At 41.7% G+C, this 22,384-nt stretch overlaps 2 protein-coding genes across 3 annotated transcripts in view; one reads left to right on the top strand and one right to left on the bottom strand.

Annotated features, from left to right (window-relative positions):
- The window catches only part of LOC147205616 (anoctamin-1-like), a 50,543-nt gene extending 40,417 nt beyond the window's left edge, over positions 1–10,126 (top strand). Inside the window, exons 22-25 of the mRNA XM_086108446.1 lie at positions 3,313–3,365; positions 4,287–4,471; positions 5,971–6,076; positions 7,694–10,126. Coding sequence (XP_085964572.1) covers positions 3,313–3,365; positions 4,287–4,471; positions 5,971–6,076; positions 7,694–7,939 — 590 coding nt within the window. The 3' untranslated portion in view covers positions 7,940–10,126. The remainder of the gene's footprint in view (positions 1–3,312; positions 3,366–4,286; positions 4,472–5,970; positions 6,077–7,693) is intronic.
- A 2,999-nt stretch (positions 10,127–13,125) lies between these two features.
- plcg2 (phospholipase C, gamma 2) overlaps positions 13,126–22,384 on the bottom strand; it is a 53,521-nt gene continuing 44,262 nt past the window's right edge. For both annotated transcript variants that reach the window (XM_086108662.1, XM_086108663.1), the window contains exons 28-33: positions 21,799–21,938; positions 20,100–20,208; positions 19,832–19,999; positions 19,246–19,334; positions 18,974–19,146; positions 13,126–13,829 (exon numbers count right to left, since the gene is read on the bottom strand). In XM_086108662.1, coding sequence (XP_085964788.1) covers positions 13,787–13,829; positions 18,974–19,146; positions 19,246–19,334; positions 19,832–19,999; positions 20,100–20,208; positions 21,799–21,938 — 722 coding nt within the window. In that variant the 3' untranslated portion in view covers positions 13,126–13,786. The remainder of the gene's footprint in view (positions 13,830–18,973; positions 19,147–19,245; positions 19,335–19,831; positions 20,000–20,099; positions 20,209–21,798; positions 21,939–22,384) is intronic.

Genomic DNA, 22,384 nt, shown 5'->3' with positions numbered 1-22,384 from the left:
GATGCGGAAAACCACACTTGAAGAAAATGGCAAGCCACTTACCCAAGTGTCCATCAAATGTGGCATATACCAAGGTGATGCACTCTCCCCACTGCTGTTCTGCATAGGAATGAACGCCCTAAGCCAAGTAATCACCAAGACAGGCTATGGATACCGCCTCAGAAATGGAGCTACGATCAGTCACCTCATCTACATGGATGACATAAAGCTGTATGCTAAGAGTGAAAGGGACATAGACTCCCTGATCCACACAACCAGGATCTACAGCAGCGACATCGGGATGTCATTCGGGCTTGAAAAATGTAGTCGGATGGTGACTAGGAGAGGAAAGGTAGTCCGCACTGAAGGGGTCTCACTCCCTGAAGGAACAAGAGCAGAAATTGAGGACAGCTACAAGTACCTCGGTATACCACAAGCCAATGGCAACCTCGAACTGGCAACAAGGAAAGCGGCTATGGCCAAATACCTCCAGCGAGTGAGGCAAGTCCTAAGAAGCCAGCTCAATGGCAAGAATAAGACCCGGGCAATAAACAGCTATGCCCTGCCAGTGATCAGATACGCTGCAGGAATAATAAGGTGGCCAAAGGAAGAGATTCAGACCACGGACGTTAAGACCCGAAAGCTCCTAACCATGCATGGAGGGTTCCATCCCAAATCCAGCACCCTGAGACTGCACACAAACTTAAAGGAAGGAGGCCGGGACGAGTGAGTGTGAGAGCCACTGTCCAGGATGAAACATCCAAGCTCCATGAATACATCAAGGAGAAGGCTCCAACGGATGACGCACTCAGAGAATGTCTCAGACAATGGGGAACAGAGGATGAGGCGCTGGAAGAGGGACCATCATGGGAGGACAAGCCCCTACACAGGATGTACCACCGGACCATAACTGAAGTAACTGATCTCAAGAAGTCCTATGAGTGGCTAGAGAGGGCTGGCCTGAAGGACAGCACAGAGGTACTCATCCTGGCTGCTCAGGAGCAGGCCCTGAGAACCAGAGCCATTGAGACCCAGATATACCACACCAGACAAGACCCAAGGTGTAGGTTGTGCAAAGAGGCACCTGAGACAATCCAACACATAACTGCAGGGTGTAAGATGCTGGCAGGTGTAGAGGAGGGGGAGCTGTCAATTTGCTTTTGGCCCTCCTTGGACACAGGTTCTTTTATCTCTCTATAAGGTGGAAGAAGACACAACACCACGTCGTCTTTTCTTCAGTTTATCACAACGCAACATGAATCGATTCGGGCTCCTGTGAGTCTCAGATTTCATCAGGAAGCGTAGAAAAAATGCAGTCATGAGAATATATAGGGACAATATGATAATGAGAGGCGGACAGTTACACCCCATGCAAATCCTGGAAACAAAGGAATGTATATGTCGTCTGACTCGGTGTAGCTGGAAAAAGTTGGGAGTGGTGAGGTGAGACCAGACCACTACTATCCACTATTTTCTTCGGTCTGATCTTTGATGTGATGGCATGAACACAGATGCTTAAGATTACAGTTACTCTTTTGATATCAAACATGTCCTCTGGAGGGGGCCCTAAAGGTAGTGGGGGTCGAGGGGCACTGAAGGTGATTGTTATCACAGTGAGCAGTAAATACCTCCAACAGCATTCTACATTCTTAGTTTTCGTGTTTGAACAGAGCCAACAACAGAGAGGGGCTAAATGAAATCACAGTCAGGAATAAATTCCTTAACACAGGGAAAGCCTACATGGATCGCCATAACCAGGTGGCTGGCATAGTCTACCGAAACATCTGTGCGGAGTATGGACTGGAAACCCCAAGGTCAAAATGGGTAACACCTCTGAAGGTGGTGGAGAATGACAGAGCGAAGATCCTGTGGGACTTCCAGATCCAGACTGACAAGAAGGTAATGGCGAACCAACCAGATATCGTGATCATAGATAAAGGGCAGAGGAAAGCCGTTGTAGTGGATGTCGCGGTCCCAAGTGATGGAAACATCAGAAAGAAGGAACACAAGAAACTCGAGAAATACCAAGGGCTCAGAGAGGAGCTGGAGAGAGCCTGGAAGGTAAAGGTGACAGTCGTGCCTGTGGTGGTCGGAGCACTCGGGGCAGTGACCCCCAAACTAGATGAGTGGTTGCAACAGATCCCGAGAACAACATCGGACATCTCAGTCCAGAAATGTGCAGTGCTGGGAACAGCAAGGATACTGCGCAGAACCCTCAAGCTTCCTGGCCTCTGGTAGAGGACCCGAGCTGAATGAGGGACGGACACCACCTGAGGGGTGAGACGAGAATATACTGTATATATGTGTGTGTATGTGTGAGAGAGTGTGTGTGTGTCATACTCAGCTATTTATTGGAGATTAGGAATAAAAACGGAAAACAGCTATCAGACATGACATCATGGCATTATGTGCAAAGAGCACATTCTGGGCGGAAACGTTCAATCTTGGTTTCTCTGTTGCCATAATTTTATTGAACACATTTGTCTGCCTGGTGAAGCTTTACAACAGCAACAAAGCAACCCTCAGACAACAAACACTTGAGTGAGAGTGCAAGGGTGCTTTGTCCACCAGCCAATCAAAAGTGTCTGGAAGCAAGGAGGTTTTAGCAACCTAACTCGTAGAACCAAGTATGGTTTGCTCAATTTGACTTCCCAAGGGCGGACATTATGGACTTTGTCCACAAACAGAGGTACCACGGTGCTAATTAACATCATGGTGTGGTAGACTCTTGGCTTCTGTCTAGTTTGTGAAACTTCTGTGACTCAGGCAAACTAAATGCAGCTTCTCACCATTCAAGCCACAAATCCATATGATGTGGAAAGCAACATTGCCTTTGCGCTTGTGTGTGATGGTTGATCTGCAGCTGCGCGCATCTTGTTAGCTACGGATTTCAGGTACGGTTTGAGGTTGATTGAGCCATAATTGATTCTTGCAATTGCCATGGTGTGAGTCCTGTTTTAACAACAACAACAACAATGGAAAGAAGAAAATTGACAAATAAATGAGAACAACAACGTAACAAAATTGGTGTCCTGGAGTGCCCCTGTCAGCTTAAACTCATTGTGATGCAACGGCATTACTTCAAGAGAACATACAAGATATCCTCACAATATTTCTGTACCAAAACCTTTTGGAAAGAGGAATACTTGCGACCATTGTTCACGGCTGATCTGCAACAACAGGGAACTTTTGGTTGAGATTATTGCTGCCAAAGAATGTATGACAAATGATCCGTGTTTAAAGATTCACATCCCTTTTCCACCCTGCGCAGACGTTTACATGTTATTTTAAGACAAACTTTTTTTTAAAATATATTTGACATTTTTTCTCCAGGTATATGGTACAACATCCTGAGAGGAGTTGCCAAAGTGGCTGTCATTATCAATGTAAGTAAAAACAATTTCTACTTAGAACTGGGCAATTATATAATATCAATCCTGTATGTATCGTGATAGACATGTGATCTGTACAGTACCAATAGAAAATGCCTTCGATTAAATGTTCGAGAGATAAAATTTACGCCGCAAATCCCATTGTCTCCAAACACGAAGAAGTAGCTAAACCAACAAAGAAGAAGCTAAACCAATGAAGCAGAAGCAACCAAACCAATGATGAAGTGCACATACTCATGCGAATGAGAGTATGGTTTGGTTTGTTCAATAGTAATGACTGCACTGCAAGTGAGTATTAGTTGACTACACTCACATTGTGCGAACATTGAATGAAGGTTAATGTACCCATCAACAAGAATGCTCTGGGGTAGCATCTTCCGCATTTCCAGTGTAGTCCTTGAGGAGCAACTCTGCACATTACACTACATTTACAGTTACCGGTGTTTTTCTTATATTAAATACGTAAGAAATAATCTTTCTCAATATTGACTGAGGGCTGGTCGACAGGTTAATACATCGGCCTCACAGTGCAGAGGTGCAGGGTTTGATTCCGGCTTCGGCCACCTGCGTGGGTTTTCTCCGGGTACTCCGGTTTCCTCCCACATTCCAAAAACATGCATGGCAGGTTGATTGAACACTCTAAATCGGCCCTAAGTATGAGTGTGAGCGCAGATGGTTGTTCGTCTCTGTGTGCCCTGGGATTGGCTGACAGCCAGTTCAGGATGTCCCCCGCCTACTGCCCAAAGACAGCTGGGATAGTCTGTGTGTGTATTTGTATGTGTGTGTGGGTGTTACACATTCACTGTCTTACAAATACAAACTGCATTGTTGATCACTCATAATCAGGCTTACTCCCATTTGTCCCAACTCTTTGAATACCACCTCTAACAGCACCTACTTACCTCCAATTGCCAGGCATTTGTCATCTCCTTCACTTCAGACTTCATACCTCGGATGGTCTACCAGTACATGTACAGTCCTGATGGGACCATGCATGGATTTGTCAACCATACTCTCTCCTATTTTAATGTCAGCAATTTCCAGGATGGAAAAGAGCCCATGGATCCAATGCAACTTGGTTATGCAGTTGAGATATGCAGGTGGGAACTCGATCTCATTTGACAGGTGTTATTGCATGAAATAGGCAATAGCTGATCTAATTTACCACCTCAGCCTAGGTCAAAAATTCATTTGAACCTAAAATAAAAAAATAATGCCAATCACAATTCTCAATCAGTACTTTCATTCACAGAGGTGAGCAATTGACAGGATTTTGCCGGGCCATCCTTTGTCGTCTGTCAGCAGCCTGGGCACCTTGTCCTTCATTGTCAATCCCTCATGTTATTTTAACTGCGCTTTAGTCATCGCTTCCATCAGTAAATTTCACTGATCTGCCAGAATCTCTATCATCAGTCTGTGCAAAAAGACAAACAAACAAAAACAAAACGTCATAGGCCAGCAGTTGAAAACTCCCATTTGGTTAAAATGGTTAAAATGAGTGTGCTACATAACATCATACAAAGTCGTTTGCTCAAAGAGCTTTGCACACACACACACACACACACACACACACACACACACACACACACACACACACATTTTACATAACCTCCACTTATTTGCCAAACGATTGAACTGTGGATCATACTGGTGGCTGCCTGTCGCCATTGCAAATCCTAAAACACCAAAATCTTTACAACTCATTTTGCTTACCTCAACCAAAATCCTGTATCGCATTCATGCCAAAGGTACAATCCTGGTCATTTAAAGTTTGTCCTCAACCATTGTTTAAACCAACACCAAGTTGCCATGACTATCAATCAATAATCTTTCTTTAACTTTTTTGTTGTCTTCTTTTTTTCCTTCATTTTTGTTCAGGGGAAGGGGGGGTATTGGCAAACAACTTTTGGTGCATTACTCTCACCTTCTGAAAAGGAGTTTAGGGATGCCAAATATGTCACAACCAAAAATTAAAAAAAACGTAAAACTTTAAAGTTTAAAACTTGACTCACAATAACTTCTCTGTTAAAAATGTCCAAGCTACTTTCTGACATCTTTGCTCATTAATTAGTTGTCATCTTGCCAGGCTGACAAAACTTAACACAGGATTCCAATAGCATGATCTACTGTGTCTTTGGTGCATATACGACCTATGGTACATATATACTATAGTCTATGCAGTTTTCTTAGGCAAGTCGGCTGTTAGAGCAAACACCATGTTTCTGTCAGTCGTCGACGAAATGGGCGTCTGACAGTGGGAGATCCGTCAGTACTTGACCCGGTTAGTCACGATTACTCTGACAGATGAAAGCCCACTTTCGTCCGCGCATAGTCTGTCATTTTTAAAAAAAAGTTTCTCGGCAGTCTTCATTCGTCAGAAAATCGGGCATCTATCAGTGACGTACTGATGACTTTCAGTAAGTCTTAGAGAGTGCCTACCTCTGTCTATTAATAATACATACTAAATAATCTGACACTGTCATGTAAATATTTTTCTGATGCAGACTTTTTCCGAAGCATACCCCCACTTGAGTGAGACAAGATTCATGGTCAAGTATTGACAATATCAAAATACAGTACGTTCTGTTTGTTTTTATAGATACAAGGACTACAGAGAACCACCTTGGTCAACCACTCCGTATGAGATTTCAAAGGAATTCTGGGCAGTACTGGCTATTCGGCTCGCCTTTGTCATTATTTTTCAGGTAATGTGTGTGTTTATGTGGATATTTACAATAAGTTTACATGTACAGTACATTGTGCTGTATGCGGATGTTATTGTCGCCCCGAGGCCAAACTTCGAGGGCAGTGGGTGGTTGGTCGGAGAAGAGTGAGGTTGCACCGTTACAAGAAGACCTGACATAAATCCAATTAATTACAGTATCGTAGCTTCTGTATACACTTTTTCCCTTTTCTCCCTTTCAGTTGTTTTGACTGCCATTTATGCTCTGTACAATGTGGGGTGGCGGGTCCAGAATTGAGGGGCACATTTATTTGACAGGAGACTATTTAAGATAAAGACTATAGTCACTTTTCAAATATACCTTGCGATAACTGTTCCTGTATGTATTGTTGACAAGTTGTGTGGGATACCTGGAACAAACACCCATGATTTGTGTAGAAAGGCTGACTGAGATGCCCTCTAGCTGTCAAAACTCCCTTCAAAACCTATACCCTGTACACGAAATGGGGCCTGTGGTAAAAAAAACACTATGGTCATTGGTAATCCTTGCAAATGGAAACATGGTGGACGAATGCCTCAGCTGTCTTCTTAGCTGAAGATAGCTTCGTTAAAGCACAGAATGGGCCATTTGGAAATCTGTGGATAAATGTAATCACAGAAGTTAATGCTGTCAGAGTTCAGTATTGCTGTCAGACCAGTCACAAAACCTACTCATATGTGAGTCTCGGGTCAAGGAGCAATAGGCTAAGGATGAACAAATTCCAAAAGATTCTTGTTTGAAACAGACCTGGCACGTCGATAGGAAATTCTGAAAATTCTTTCTCAGAGATGGCCACCAAAATCCGATTCGCTGTGGAGGATCCTGGAAGAATTCTTGCTGGAGTGTGACGCCAGGAATGTGCACTAGACTCTCGTAGGATTACTTCAAGAGGGAATACTTTTAGTTTGTAGTTTGGATTTGACATACAGTGCTACCTATACTTACGAATGTCCCTTCATACGAAATTTTCAAGTTACGAAACGCCTCAATAGGAAAATATTGCCTCTTGTTACGAAAGAAATTTCAAGATACAAAAGGTAAAAATACAGTATGCCGCTTCTCGCAGCTCCGAGTTTCCTGAACGCAACATACTGATAGCTGCTCTGCCATTGGCAACTACCGAGCATCATCCTGGCATCCCATTGGCTAAGAGGGACCTCTAACAAAATGTCGATGTGTGTAGATAGATACACATGTGTCTATGCAGTGTCCTCGTCATTCACCCCTCGGGCCATGACGTGCTCCGGTACTCTATTCTTTCTTTTTTACATTATGCACAACTCTCATTTATTGTGCAATAATCTAATTGTAACATGTATTTGTTACATATTTTGATGCATTTTTATGCTTTAGAAAACATTTATGTCTGAATTTTTTGAGAGAGGGTGGGGGGGGGGGCTTGGAACGGATGAGGGCATTTACATGGAAAACGCGCATCTACTTACATTTTCTAGTTAAGCAATTTCTTCCAGAACCAATTAATTTCGTAAGTAGAGGTACAGTACCACTGTACTGTACATCTTTCGTGACACTTGTGCTGGAACATTTCCAAAACTTTGCAGTACTTAATCCAACATCTGGTCTTCTCTTTGTTTTCAGAATGTTGTCATGTTGATGAATGACCTTGTGGACTGGCTCATCCCAGATATCCCAAAAGACATCAGCCTCCAGATCCACAAGGAGAAGATCTTATTGGTAGAGCTATTCATGAAAGAAGAGCAAGGGAAGAGCATCAATCTTGAGAACTGTGCCTCTGAAATGAACAAGTGCAGCAGGAGCAACAACACAACAACACAACTGTATATGGACTCTCAAATTCACACCTATCAGCACGCCTTGTTGTGAAATTAGTCAAAGGCCGGGTACACACAAAAAGCTGATCGGGCTATTTTTTTTTTTTTTAAATTCCGATTTTGGCCCTTCGTGACCAAGGACCTCAAATGCCTTCGAGCAGGGGTCAGGAACCTATGGCTCGCTAGCCATATATGGCTCTTTTGATGATTACATCTGGCTCGCAGATAAAACAAAATATTCTCTTGTTTAATCCATCCATCAATTTTTTACTGCTCATTTCCTGTTCACGGCTGCAGTTGGCTCCAGGAACAATTTTGATTGGATAATCCTGGACTACGTTGGCCGTTGCTGCGGAAACAGGTAAACGCCCCGTGTTGAATCAGCCTGCTCGGTCATTAGCTCAAAGCTAATCCTAAACGAATAAGATGGCAAAAAGAAAAAAAGATAACGAGTATGGTAGACTTCAGGACGAATGGACCGAAGGATTCGCCTTTGTGGAAAGAACAGATTCTGTGGTGTGTCTAATTTGCTATTAACTCTCTGTATGTAATGCATACATTTCACTTTTATGTCAGGTTTTAAATCCGAGTTGAGTTAGTCTTCCAAAGAATGTTAATAGCTTTAATCACATATAGTTGTTCCGAGTATTAGTATGTTCATCATTATCATTATCACGATTAGCATTAGCAGGACTCTAAACTTTAGTATTATGATCACGTCATTATGAACTGCAGTAAATTGCTGACATTCAAGTATTCATCCAAACTCTTATGCACGTAATGTGTGCGTGTGTGTATGCATATATCTATATCTATATATAGAATATCAATCACCTGAGATACTAGCTCACTTGACTCATCGACATTAGCATTAAACGAGAACAAGTCAAAATGTGGCTAAGAGAACAAAACAATGGAGGAATTCCGCTGCTTTACGACGGCCAATCTTAACGGCGACATTAAGCTTGCACCCGTGAAGCGCTGCTCCCGGCCGCTCTAGCTAGCCCGCAATAAAAAAATATATGTACTACAGTGGGCGCGGCGATAAGACCCCACGAGGGTTTTTTAATATTCGATGCACACATCAAAACATAATGTAGCTAAGATGTAACCACAATTACACAAACGTCTCCTCCATTCATCCTGGAATCCCTTTTTAAAAAAAGAAAAAAAACAAACTAACCGGCTATATATAGATATAGATATATAAAATCCTCGTCTCACCCCTCGGGTGGTGTCCGTCCCTCATTCAGCTCGGGTCCTCTACCAGAGGCCAGGAAGCTTGAGGGTTCTGTGCAGTATCCTTGCTGTTCCCAGCACTGCACATTTCTGGACTGAGATGTCCGATGTTGTTCCCGGGATCTGTTGCAACCACTCATCTAGTTTGGGGGTCACTGCCCCGAGTGCTCCGACCACCACAGGCACGACTGTCACCTTTACCTTCCAGGCTCTCTCCAGCTCCTCTCTGAGCCCTTAGTATTTCTCGAGTTTCTCGTGTTCCTTCTTTCTGATGTTTCCATCACTTGGGACCGCTACATCCACTACAACGGCTTTCCTCTGCCCTTTATCTATGATCACGATATCTGGTTGGTTCGCCATTACCTTCTTGTCAGTCTGGATCTGGAAGTCCCACAGGATCTTTGCTCGGTCATTCTCCACCACCTTCGGAGGTGTTGCCCATTTTGACCTTGGGGTTTCCACTATATATATATATATATATATATATATATACATACACACACACACACACACACACACACACACACACACACACAGTATGTAGGGCGGGCCGGTAGTCGGGATAGGTTTGCACGTCGACCCCACAGTGCAGAGGTACCGGGTTTAATTCCAGCTCCGGCCTCCCTGTGTGGAGTTTGCATGTTCTCCCCGTGCCTGCATGGGTTTTCTCCGGGTACTCCGGTTTCCTCCCACATTCCAAAAACATGCATGGCAGGCTGATTGAACACTCTAAATTGTCCTTTGGTGTGAGTATGGGCTTGGATGGTTGTTCGTCTCTGTGTGCCGTGCGATTGGCTTGCAACCGGTTCAGGGTGTCCCCCGCCTACTGCCCGAAGACAGCTGGGATGGGCTCCAGCACCCCCCGCGACACTAGTGAGGATGAAGCGGTTCAGAAAATGAATGAATGAATATATATCAGTTGATAGATAGATAGATAAATGTAGCACATGCATAAAGGACAATATTTAGCTTTTTTTGTCATTGCCTATTTTGGGGTGGGGGGGGGGGTTATGTTTAATATGTATAATCACCAACAGATGGAGGCGCCATTGAATAATCTTACCATGGGCGGCTCTGTTCTTCATTTTTTTGAGCAATGCATCTTTCTGCCTCTTTCCGGACTGGTGATGGAAGAGAATCTTGATGTGTTACACTTTGTGTTGACACTCTGTGTTGTGTATCGGGGCACATCACACACAATATGACCAAAACTGTCCAATGCCAGATTTTTTTTATCTTTAAGTGTGGGGTTTGTCACCGATAAACAATCTTTAGATGTTTGAAAAAAACTGATGTGTGTACCAGGCCTTAGGTAACAAGCATAAACTTGGAAGAAGACAGCTTGCTCAAGCCATCTTAACTTTTTCTAAACATTCCAATGATGTGCGAGTAGTATAATGTAAATTTCAAGGTGTCATGTTGAAATTGTGTCCAAAAATCTATAATATTATATATTATATATAATATATATCAAAAATGATTTTGAGTATGCAACATTTCATTTCACTAATGCATATGCATTTACGGTACATCACTCTGCATATACAAATTCTCAACTGGTTCGCAAATGTCTATGAATGTGATTTCAACAGCAGGAGGAGAATCAACAGTTTGAAGATGCCCAAAGAAGGAGATGGTTTCAAGGAACTTGGTGTGGAATTTGAAAAGATCTGATCTGAACTGCAAATTGTCGAAGGATTTTCGGGCAAACTTTTCATGTGTGTGCGTGGTGCTGTCTATTTATGTCCACATTTTAAAAAAAACTATTTTGCAGTTTTACTCTGATGCCTCTTCTTCAACCACCATTGCCTGCCAGACAAATATTTTGTTTTTCCAGATTTAAGCGTGTCCTTAAGGCCTGTTTTGTTGATCGTTTTGTCTTGCATAAACTGCACACATAGACTTGACATCACACCCAAAAGCTAAAATGACAATGTCTGTATAAACTGGATCAGGGTTACCACTTTGGTCAAGAGTTGCTGTGTGGCGCCTGGTTATCGCTGTCATATTTTTGCGCTTCGCTCCTCGAATAAAGACATCGAAAGCAATCACTGAGCTCAAAAAATGATTTCTCTATTCAGTCATTCCATAACAACTTGGTGACGAGGATGGGATCTGACACCTGATTGGTCACCTTGGGATAGGCAAGCAAAAGATGGTTGCCCATCCAGTGAAGCTCGGCCAGCGATCGGCTCACATCTATCCATTATCTGGCTCGCTTATCCTCACAAGGGTTGCTGGAGCCTATCCCAGCTGTCTTTGGGCAGAAGCCGGGGGACACTGTTAGGTTTATGTCCCCCGGGTTTAAGCTGACGCTAAGAATACATCAGGAACAGGAAGACTCAGGAGGCAAGCATGGTTGTCTAAAACATGTCTCGGTTCACAATCTTGGAGCTCTCCAGCTGGGTCTGCCATGTAAACCGTTACAGGTTCCGGGGCAACTCTGAAGAGACTGCGTTTGTCTCCTTGCATTAATTGGAAGGATGTCCCTGATACACGATCTTCTCATGGGTGTGGGCAGTATTTGCACATTTCACAACAGTTTCAGTAGAGGAGACTTTCAATAAGAACACAGTTCATTCCTGAGGTGATCAGACGGCTCCTGCTGGAGGTCGGTGGTCCGCGAACACAGCTGTGAATATCCTTCACATTGTGTCCTGGGGTTGATGTTATCTTCACACAAGCAACAGTTAATGGGATCAGAAGCCGTTAACAAAAGGATGTTGACTTAAAAGCCAGAACAGGAGCAGGCTCAGCTCTCCCGGCCATTATCAACCTACCCTATTGTAAATGAGGTATTTGCGAGGTCTCACTTTGGAACAAAGGTTTTAGCGTTACACTGAGAGTAAATATGGGATAACAGAATTACATTTATTCCAACAGACACCCTGAACCGGTTGCCAGCCAATCGCAGGGCACACAGAGATGAACAACCATCCATGCTCACACTCACACCTAGGCACAATTTAGAGTGTTCCATTAACCTGCCATGCATGTTTTTGGAATGTGAAAGGAAACCAGAGTATCTGGAGAAAATCCACACAGGCACGGGGAGGACATGCAAATTCCACACGGGAAAGCCGCAGCCAGAATCGAACGCTGGATGGATTATCCAGTGCTGTGTTCAATAATTTTCCTCACCAATATGCTCAGAAAACAGTAACGACCGACAATAGCTAATGTTCGATTTTCAACATTTGTGATTGCAAAATCCTTTTATGCGCACATAGAGGTCGTCTGATTCACTAACGCATTCCTGGAATGTTAGTCAATTCTGAATTAACCTGAAAACTGCACATTCGCTGGACTTCACAGAAAGTTGAAAAAAGTTGAGTTTATATTACGTGTTCCCAAAGTCATTCACCACATTAGAAACGACATGAAGGGTTTGCCGTGGTAATGTAGGCAGCAGATAAGCCAGTCATATTTTTCATTGTAGTTGCCATAGTGTGTGTGTGTGTGTGTGTGCTATGCTATGCTATGTTCGTCATCTCAAGTACATCACACGTGGTAATATAAGAGCAGTAGGAACACCAATGATAATTTTGTTGTGTTCCTTTTCGCATTCTAAAAACTGGTAAAGATTTGTCAAAATTAGTTGTTATATAACTTACTATTATAATAATAATAATAATAAGTAAAACATCCCATATTTGCCACAAACCTTTCTGAGGAGATCCTGTGGTGGGAAGGTACTAAGTTCCTAGTTGTAAAGTTCTTGTGGTGAAAAATATTCCAAGTGGCCAGACAGCAATCTGCTACTATTCAGAGGGTGTCGGCCCAAACACTGCAGTGAATGGCAACAAAAGTAATCAATACCTCAAACTTTAAAGTGTTTATAATTTCCAACCCATCTTCTTACAATGCTGCTAAAAATAAATGGCTTGCAGATGATTTGATTTTGAAAACCAAAAAAAAAATGCACCTAAAGTGCGCATAAATCTCACCTTTGCAAACAACAAAAATAGCAATCGTCAAGCAATAATGAAACCCACACTCTTTGATATCTCGAGATTTTTAATGGCCACTCGGCAGAGCAAAAACATACAAATGCAGCAGACTACAACCCAGGCTAAATGTTGCTCCTTCCAAATATCTGAGTCTCTCCTTTGAGATGTACAGTCTCACTTCCACATAATACTTTGACACTAGTTACTACTTTCATATTAGGCAGGGCTTCGGCACCATCTTGTGGCATCTTAGTTTTTCCAGAAAGAGTGCAAAAAAAAAAAAAAACACATACAATCTTGCGCAAATAGCCCAAGATAGGCTCAACAGTAAAAAACACAAATCCGTGAACTTATGAAGAGTGAATCACTGTACAATGACAGCAAGGATAACAACAAATGCATCTTCTTTCAGTGACTTTTTGCAGGATGAGCATGATTTTCTGGTTTTACACATCAATGACACCAGCTCACGATGAAACAAACAACAACAAAAAAAAAAAGTAAGAAGGAATGAGAACCTAACAACCAGTTCATGACACCAGTGACAGTATGTCTGAATTGGTGGGCTTTTGAAAGTCAAGACAAGTTTTGAAAGTAAAGACGAGAGGCAAAAAAAAAGAAAAAATAGTGACATTTTTTGGGACGTGATTCATTTTGTCAGTGTTTCTCCGTAAGTCATGCAGCAAGAGGATGTGAGGTTCGCTGCCTCCTCAGGAATAGAATGTACTGCTTTTTAGCTTCTTTTGTTTTGCTCTAGGAGATAAAAAAAAATGGGGATTTAAACACATAGAAATGAGATGATGACGACGATCTGTTAACCATTCACGGTGCTGCGAAAAAAATATTTGCCCCATCACTGGTCAAGGATTGAAATAACTTGTTTTCTTTGCGGAGCAGTTTTGCTAATCAGTGACTGCCCATCAACCCAATTTCAATGAAATTAGGATGTTGTGTTCAACATAAATGAAAGCAGAGTACAATGATTTGAAAAATCATGTTCAACCTATATTTAATTGAACACACTACAAAGACAATATATAGAATGTCCGACTCCGCAGGAGTAGTGCCTCACTGCATGGTGTGCATGGTCAATGGGACAGAGATCGTGTTGGGGAGATGAGAAGAGCTGGGACATTATTCTGGACAGATTTCATAACGTTGAAATTCATATGGTAAAATCCACATACACATTTTTTTTAACCAACCGTATTTTCCGCACTATAAGGCGTACATAAAAGCATAAAATTTTTCCAAAAGATGACAGTGCACCCAATAATCCGATGCGCCTTATGTATGGTGCTACTCAGTCTCTTTATGTTCCCCAGTGAGTTGTTTCCCTGTTAGTGTTCCTATTCAGATCTAGGGGTGATGATTAGCAGGAACCAATTGTAACCTAAAAGTTTCTGCCGGACACTAATTGACATGTGCATTCGCTGACACACACTCAAACAGACAACTACTTTGTGAGAGCTGCACAGCCATTATGAAACGAAGACAATACCAAAAGCATAGTTAAGCACGGACGAAACGAAGGAAGACTTTTAAAGGGCATTTAACCCCTTGTGGATGTGAGCGCACGAGGTTTGTGTGCCTTTTTGGTGAATCAATTGTCTTCATAACTTTTGTCTTTCGATTATTATTTTGTAATTTTGTAACGCCATGGTTCATGTCCGTGTTTGTGACCAGTTCTCATGGCTTTGTTCCAATTGCAGCGGTTGTGAAGCCTCTATATAAATACAGTATTTTCCGCACTAAAAGGCGCACTGGATTATGAGGCGCACCTTCAATTAATGGCCTATATTAGAATTTTTTTCATATATTGCATGCACTGGACTATAAGGCGCAATCTACAATGCATCCACTAGATGGAGCTACAGGTACGTCTTTGTCCATCTCCGTGCCTTCTCTTCTTCCATTCGACTCAAGAGGCGTTCATAACCGCCTCCAAAAAACGTAAATTAATGATAACTTCAATGAAACTACGAAAATTGAAAATATAGTACAGTAATGCATCAAAACAGAAAATCACAAAATAAATTCTATAGCCCCGTAGCTGCAACAGAACGATCAGATGTCAGTAAAGTTGGTCTTAGTTTTACTGTTTGGTGCCTACAACATCTTTGTTACTGATTATTGCTTTATTGTTGTATATGTGTTAGTTGCTCCATGCACAGCACTGTATGCAGCAATGGCTGTTTGAAAGTGCTCTATAAATACAGTTGAGTTGAGTTAAATTGGAGGAGACTGGACTATCTCAGAAGTGTTTATTTATTCCTTTGTTGTTTACTGTATTCACAGTACACAAGGAAATCACAAAATAAATTCTGTAGTGGGGCTATATAATTTATTTTATGATTTCCTCGCTTGATTTTCTGTTTTGATGCGTTATTTTCAATTTTCGTAGTTTTTTTTTTTGAAGAGATAATTAATTTACGTTTTTCCGAGGAGGTCATGAACGCCTCTCGAGTCGAACGGAAGAAGAGAAGGCACGGAGACGGACAAAGATATACCTGTATTTGTTGAGACTGTGAAAACCATTAATAAAGTGTGCGTTTTAAAAAAAACAACACCACAGCTCTCCTTTTTTCGGAGCTGCAACAAAAACGTATTTAAAAAGCAGCGACACAGTTCACTGAACCAACAGCAAGTTATAACATTGTAAGCATGTCTCCAGCAAGGAGCCATCTTGGTCGACGTATTACCGTAATGACCATACAAGGTGAACTGGATTTTAAGGCATGCAGTGAGCTTTTAAGAAAATGGAAGACTTTTTGGCACGCCCTATAGTGCGGAAAATACGGTACACCTGTATTGTATTGTATTCCCTTTAGCATATTCCATCTAGTGGTTGCTTAGCGCAACTGCAGCCACTATTGTAGATTCTATTCTATGCGCCTTATAAAGCAATGCGCCCTACATATAATAACAGTTTTGAAATAGGCCATTCATTGAAGGGGCGGGGCGCTTGATAATCTCAAACATTTTATCGTGCAGAAAATACGGTACAGTATTTATTTTATTTTCAAGGCCATTTTCATCATTTTTACCTTTTCGGACCGTTACAGTAGTTTGTGTTTTGCCATGTCATTTTACCATTCCCCTTGGAATTTTCAATGACGGTCATACAGAAATTGGCCATTTGCCATTCTGTATTATAGATGTAAACTTCTGTTCTGTCTCTCGGAAGGGAGTCTCGATCGCAAAGCTGTTTTAAGTCATTGGTCCCTTCTTTGCATTAACAGCCAGGGTTTAGCCATGGAAGAGAATTGAATCTCCTTGTTCTTTGGCTCCCTCTCAGAGAGAAGAAGGAAATGGCATGATTGAGCTTCATTATGGAACAATTACACAGGACCCTTTCTGATTGCAGGCAGTCTCTTTTATGGTTGATTTTAATGTGGCTGTTGGTTTTTGGTCTTTAACTTGGCCCTTCCGAAATTGTGTGGGGTTCTTTTCATTTTTTTTTTTCCTTTTTTAACATTCAAGCCCCAGACCAATCACATTACAATGACAATTCTTTGACAGTTTGGACACATTTTGTTGTTGTTGTCATTTTTATCAAAAACTGTGTTATTTGTCAATTGTTGATGGCTTGCCGCCCTTCCCAAATGTGATTTATTTATTTATTTCGTCAGTCCACAGAATATTTCTCCTGTGTCTTTTAAATAGCCTGTGAGACTGTCAGTCCTTGAGATGTCATATTTGGTACATTTGTGGCCAGCAGTGTTGTGTCCAAGGACCGGCAACCCGAGGCCAAGGACTTGACTCCGAGGCCAAGGCCAAAGCCAAGGACTTGGAAAATTTTCCGTGGCAAGGCCAAGGCCAAGGACTTGAGAAATTTTCCGAGGCCAAGGCCAAGGACCAAGGACTTGGCTCCGAGGCCAAGGCCAAGGACCAAGGACTGATTTTGAAGCTGAGGTCTAGCCGAGGACATGTATAAAACAATGCAATCATACCACTTGGCAGGTCTTCATGATTTGCAACAACCCCCCATCATAACCCCTTGCACTCCCTAACGCTCGAATGAAGTGTTTTTATTCAAAGAGTAGAACAGTCAGGGTACGTGTTATTTATACTGGGAGAAAAAAATAAAAGCATATGATATCCATTCATGAATTAATGTTTTAGTGCAGTAGTTTCTTAATATGAAGTAAATCAACACTCAACAGGCATGACATGGCACGGAAGACAAGTTGAGAAATGACTTTGCATAGAAGTCAATCACTGAGTGCAGAAAAAGCGGTAATCTCTGCAGAGATAATTTTACAGTTTACCGGCAGCGAGTCCCAGGGACTCGCTGATCAGAAAAGTATGAGTCCCATTATGGATTGAGAGAGTCCCAAATTTCGAATTCTGAAACGGTCTACTTATTCAATTGCATATGATAATAACACAAACAACAACATATACATACAATTATAAATAAATGCTGCAAAAATGTAAATAATTCAGGAGCAGGCCTGAGGATTTCGGAAATTCATGGTAACCGTTTTTCGGTTCCGTCGGATTATCTAATGGGAAACCATGGTAACTAATGTTGGGTTCCGTAAACGTTCATCATGGGAACCCATTTTTCTATTTTGACTGATATTCATAATCAAGAATTCTGAGACTCAAAAGTATAATGTTTCAAGGGTAAATGTTTGAAAACGATACATTAACAATGAACATTCCATCAGCAGCTGTGTACTCCAGGTTTATTCCAAAAAAATAAATGGATCAAAAACTGGTGTACTCATGTGGCATCATCAGAGTATTTTTTCCAATCTCACACTGCAAAGATTAATTTACTGGTAATCATTAATACAGGTAAGTATTGATGTGGCTTGACATCCTCTTCCCAAGACGATGCATGTGTAATCTACGATCAATTTGACGAAAGAATTTAACACACGTCATCGTGAGTTCTACCAACAGTTAACATTCGCATGACTACAACTTGTGACGAATGTTTTATTCATAAAGTTACCATGCTACAACCAGTAAATTATAGAATAACCAATACTGTTTCATAATATTTTTCATAGCGATTAGCCTACAAATCTAATGACCAACTTGCCTCGTAATCGTGCCTCTCGTCGTATCTCGCTCTCGTGTTCTGTGCATACGTCACAGGTGAGTTTAGTGATACGCCCTTTGGACGATTCATACGAAAAATCAGACTGGCATTCCCATTTCTTAAATGTCGTAATTAGTAGACCTTTGTGAGTTTTTTTCGCCGCCATCTCAAACTTTCATCCGCGCAATTCCTCAGTTTGCGGACAAAAATAGCAACCCGCATGCGCACATAACGTTATCTGTTTCGTTGTGTCCGAGGACCGGCAACCCAAGGACTTGACTCCGAGGCCGTGGCCAGCCAGTGAGACCGTCAGTCCTTGAGATGTCATATTTGGTACTTGGTGGCCTCCTGAATGAGTCGTTATTGCACTCTTGAAGTAGATTCCAATCATTGTGTTTCTCATTCAAATTCTTCAATTTATTTAGATTGTGGCTTGATATGTTTCATTTCAAAATTTTGCAGCCCACGTCACTTTAGCTGACAGCTACTATTTGAGTGATTTAATAATTCAACAAATCTGATTATAATCGAGCCTGGCTACGGTCAGTAAAACTTGAATTTGTTTTTTCAAAAATTGTGGTTAATCGCAAGATGAAACAAGAGAGGCGATTACATTTTCACACATTTTCTCTGCTCATAAATTCACCATTTTGAAACTGTGTTTTGTATTTACTTGGGCTGCCTTTGCGAGATACCAAAATTGGCTTCATGATCTGAAACATATACAGCAAGTTTGAGACCTCCCAGCCCAGCCCACCACACACACAGGCAAAAATAGGATTGGGAGCAAATACTTTTTGACTGCACTGTAGCTTTTCCTTTGATATGGAAAAAGTCTTACCTGTGCTCACTTGTGCTGCGTTCTCTAACAAACTGATTCGATGTGGGAGGCTGGTAAGGGGCAGAGGACAGCTTAATGTTTGTGTGTGTATTATACAAGAGTCCTTCTGAGCTGAACTCTGCTTGTTTTTTCCTCAGCTGGCTGGAGGAGGAATACAGCTCTTCTGTTGTTTTCTGAGAGACATGCATGAAAGGTTAAAGACACCCATCGAGAAAACACAGATGCAAGATGTAAAGTAGCTTTGGGTACTCCGAAATGGTTTGTGTACTCACTTCTGGCTGTAGTACTTTAATGTCAACTAACAGAGAGGCTAATTCTAAGTTTTCATTGTAGCCATTCTTTAGAGGCACAGAGCGGTAACCTAAAGAAAGAAAACATTCGAACAGTTGTAATGCAATTCTCAGATTTACACATCTACACTACCAACTTCTAAAACTTCACAACAGACAGTATATCTTTTTTTGATACAACAATTCAACAGATTTGGATAGAGTCCGTTGTTGAAAAGAAGGCAGTGAAAACACTGACTCGAGGAGGGTTCTCGTCCGGTCTCATCCTGAGACCCACAAGCTCCCACACAAATCAAGCACATGTCATTCATCCATCCTTCATCCAAACTGCTTATCGTCATGAGGTCGGATTTTTTAAAAATAGCTTTCAAAAGCACATGTGAACTACACGTTACACACTACATACACATACACACGCACACACACACACACGTAATGACATAATGAAACAGTTTGTATGTGCATAATCTAGAATATTTTAAAAGAGTTGAAGAGAATTAAGTCATGAGGGGCAATAGTTTCGAAGCGAACGATTTCTTGGAAGAGCAGATGTGCGGCTTGTTCTCACCTGAACAGATACCTTTGACAGGAAACGTGGCTTGAGCGAGGAAATTTGGATCGGAAAACATGTCTTCCTCATTGACCACAAAGCGCAGGAAGGTGAGCTCGGGCTCATACACGTTGAAGCACACAGGCTGTGTTGTCGCTTTCCACACCGGGTTCAGACCGTTATCCCCTACAGCCAGCAGAAAGACAGATATGCTGTAATTTGCAACTCGCCTTGTGTCACTTTTTCGACATGTTGTTACGAAGATGTTCAAATTGTCTTCGCCTACGGTAGACGCTGGTCTTGGACTTTGCTTCAGTGTGACCACATAGTTCAATCTCCACAAAAGGACTAGAAATTGAGCGGCCGAGCTTCGGCAGGTGTCTGGCAGCAATCACCTGCAAAAGGCAAATTAACCCTTTCAGGGACCGCAGTTACTACAGTGGACAGACTATCGTGTTATCAGGTTACAGGTTATGATTCTTGGTGCATGAAGAGGTTAAAGTTAAACCTGTAATGTTCTATTTTTTTCATCTTGAACTTTTTCTTTAACAATAACTTATGAGAAAGTAACAGATGATGTAGTTGCACACTGTAACTAAAAGTATTCAGAATTGAACAATCACATTCGAATCCATTTTGAATATGAGTCAACATGCTGCTGCCGCCGTCCCAAGTGCGTCTCATTAACCCGAAATTGAATTCGGGTGTTCTGCGGTGTTCTGCTTTTCCTGACATGTTTGTAAACAGATCTTCGAGCACAAGTTATGGCCCGTCTGGCACATTGAGAAGGATCTCGTTGTTCAAACGTTTCTATCAGAGATGGGGGACTCAAGTCATGCCTTTACTCAAGTCAGACTCCGGTTGCTATTTTTATGTCTTGCTACTTGCTTGCCAAAATTTTGCGAACGACTTGACTTTAAAACTCATCTTAAAACTCACTTTTATTCTTTGGCTTTTGACTCAGCATAAAACTTGATTTTTACTTGTACTGTTTTGATGCGTTCTACTGTCTTTGTTATTAATTTATTGTTAATAAAGCAGTGGCTATTTTGAAATGCTCTACAAATACAGTTGAGTTGAGTTGAGTTGACTTCAGACTTAGTTTGTGAGCGACTGGACTTTAGACTCGAACTACATGACTTGACAAGTCGTCTTGTTTACAGTTCGAAATCTGCACATACAGTTTGAGTTTTTTCGGGAGGAAATCATTTATGCGAACCTGGTAACCCAGTCCGCGTCACTTGTTGGTGTGAAGTGGAAACGGCAACAGCAGCAATTAGAACTACTCTAAGTCCCATTAATTTGAATTAATGGATGACCTTGTCAATGACGTTGGCAAAAATAGGATGACAGGCACAACAACAACAACAACGGCTAACTTCATTCATGAATAATGTTTGAATGAAGGACCAAGACCGTATTTTGTTATGGCAGAGGTTGTTTGCTGACTCCCATTTAACATTTTGAATGTGATTGCTCAATTCCGAACACAGCAACATCCCCACTTTGAAGGGGGTGTGCTCACTTGTGCAACCACATTCTGAGTTGTTTATTTTTACTCGCCTCTCAAAAAAGATGTTTTGCTTTTTTATTAATCAAAAAAACTAGTTGTCAAAGAGACGTCTTGCTGTATCCTGTTGTGATGCCCTTGAGTAAGACAAAATCCCCACCACCACTTGGGGTCAAGTGGTGCAGCACTCTTTGCATTCCTGTTCAACTCGGAATCACCCCCTGTATGCCTATACCATATCTGCATGATCTGGTGACATTTATGATATGCAAAACAAAATATATACTGTATGTCAGAGTGTGAGTTGAATTTCACCTTCAGGCACTATAATTGAGTATGATAAAAATACATTGACAGGAAAGTCAGCTCAAAGCAGGATAAATGGCTTGAGGGATGTATTGAAATACATTTGTTCCCATGAGTACAACAGTCTGTTAAATGGATGGATTTACAGTAGGAGTGTGATCAAACATACCCTAATCACAATGTTGTACTTGACATCTTTCTTCTCCTGCTGAGGGTCATAGCTATCAGAGCGCATGAGCTCTGGCTTGAGAATGTAACCAGAACGCCCATTCATACCGAAGAGGGTGTGGTTCAGCTGGGTGTATTTATCTGGGGGAACACAGCACATAATTATGGAATAACTATTCAAAATTGTATCCTTTTTTTAAAGACAATAAGATTTGATAAGCCTGTTACCCATCTGTTAAAGAAAGAACCCATAACGATCGCCTTTTGTGTGTTGTAGCCAAAGGGGTGGTATTTGTATTTGTGCCAGAATTGGAAGCTCGTAAGAGGAGATTTTGAGCACAAGAACCATTCTTGACAATCAACTTCACTGACTGCTTGCCTGCCAAGCTGAAGAAGAAGCTGTCGAACCATCGAAGAAGTGTGCGCGCGCACCGAACAAAAGTGTGGCTAACTTTGCTGAAGTAAAATGACCAGAGGTGGGCACATCAGGAAATTTGGCCATACCGTCATTCGTCTTTCACCAGTGGCCAGGCCACGCATCTGTCATCATCACCGGAGTGATGCCTACACATCATTATCTCACTGTC

Source organism: Hippocampus guttulatus, chromosome 4, assembly GCF_054856545.1.
Source record: "Hippocampus guttulatus isolate MCC_2025c chromosome 4, RoL_Hgut_1.0, whole genome shotgun sequence".
NCBI classification, from domain to species: Eukaryota; Metazoa; Chordata; class Actinopteri; order Syngnathiformes; family Syngnathidae; genus Hippocampus; species Hippocampus guttulatus.
This window is presented reverse-complemented; position numbering and strand designations above follow the sequence as displayed.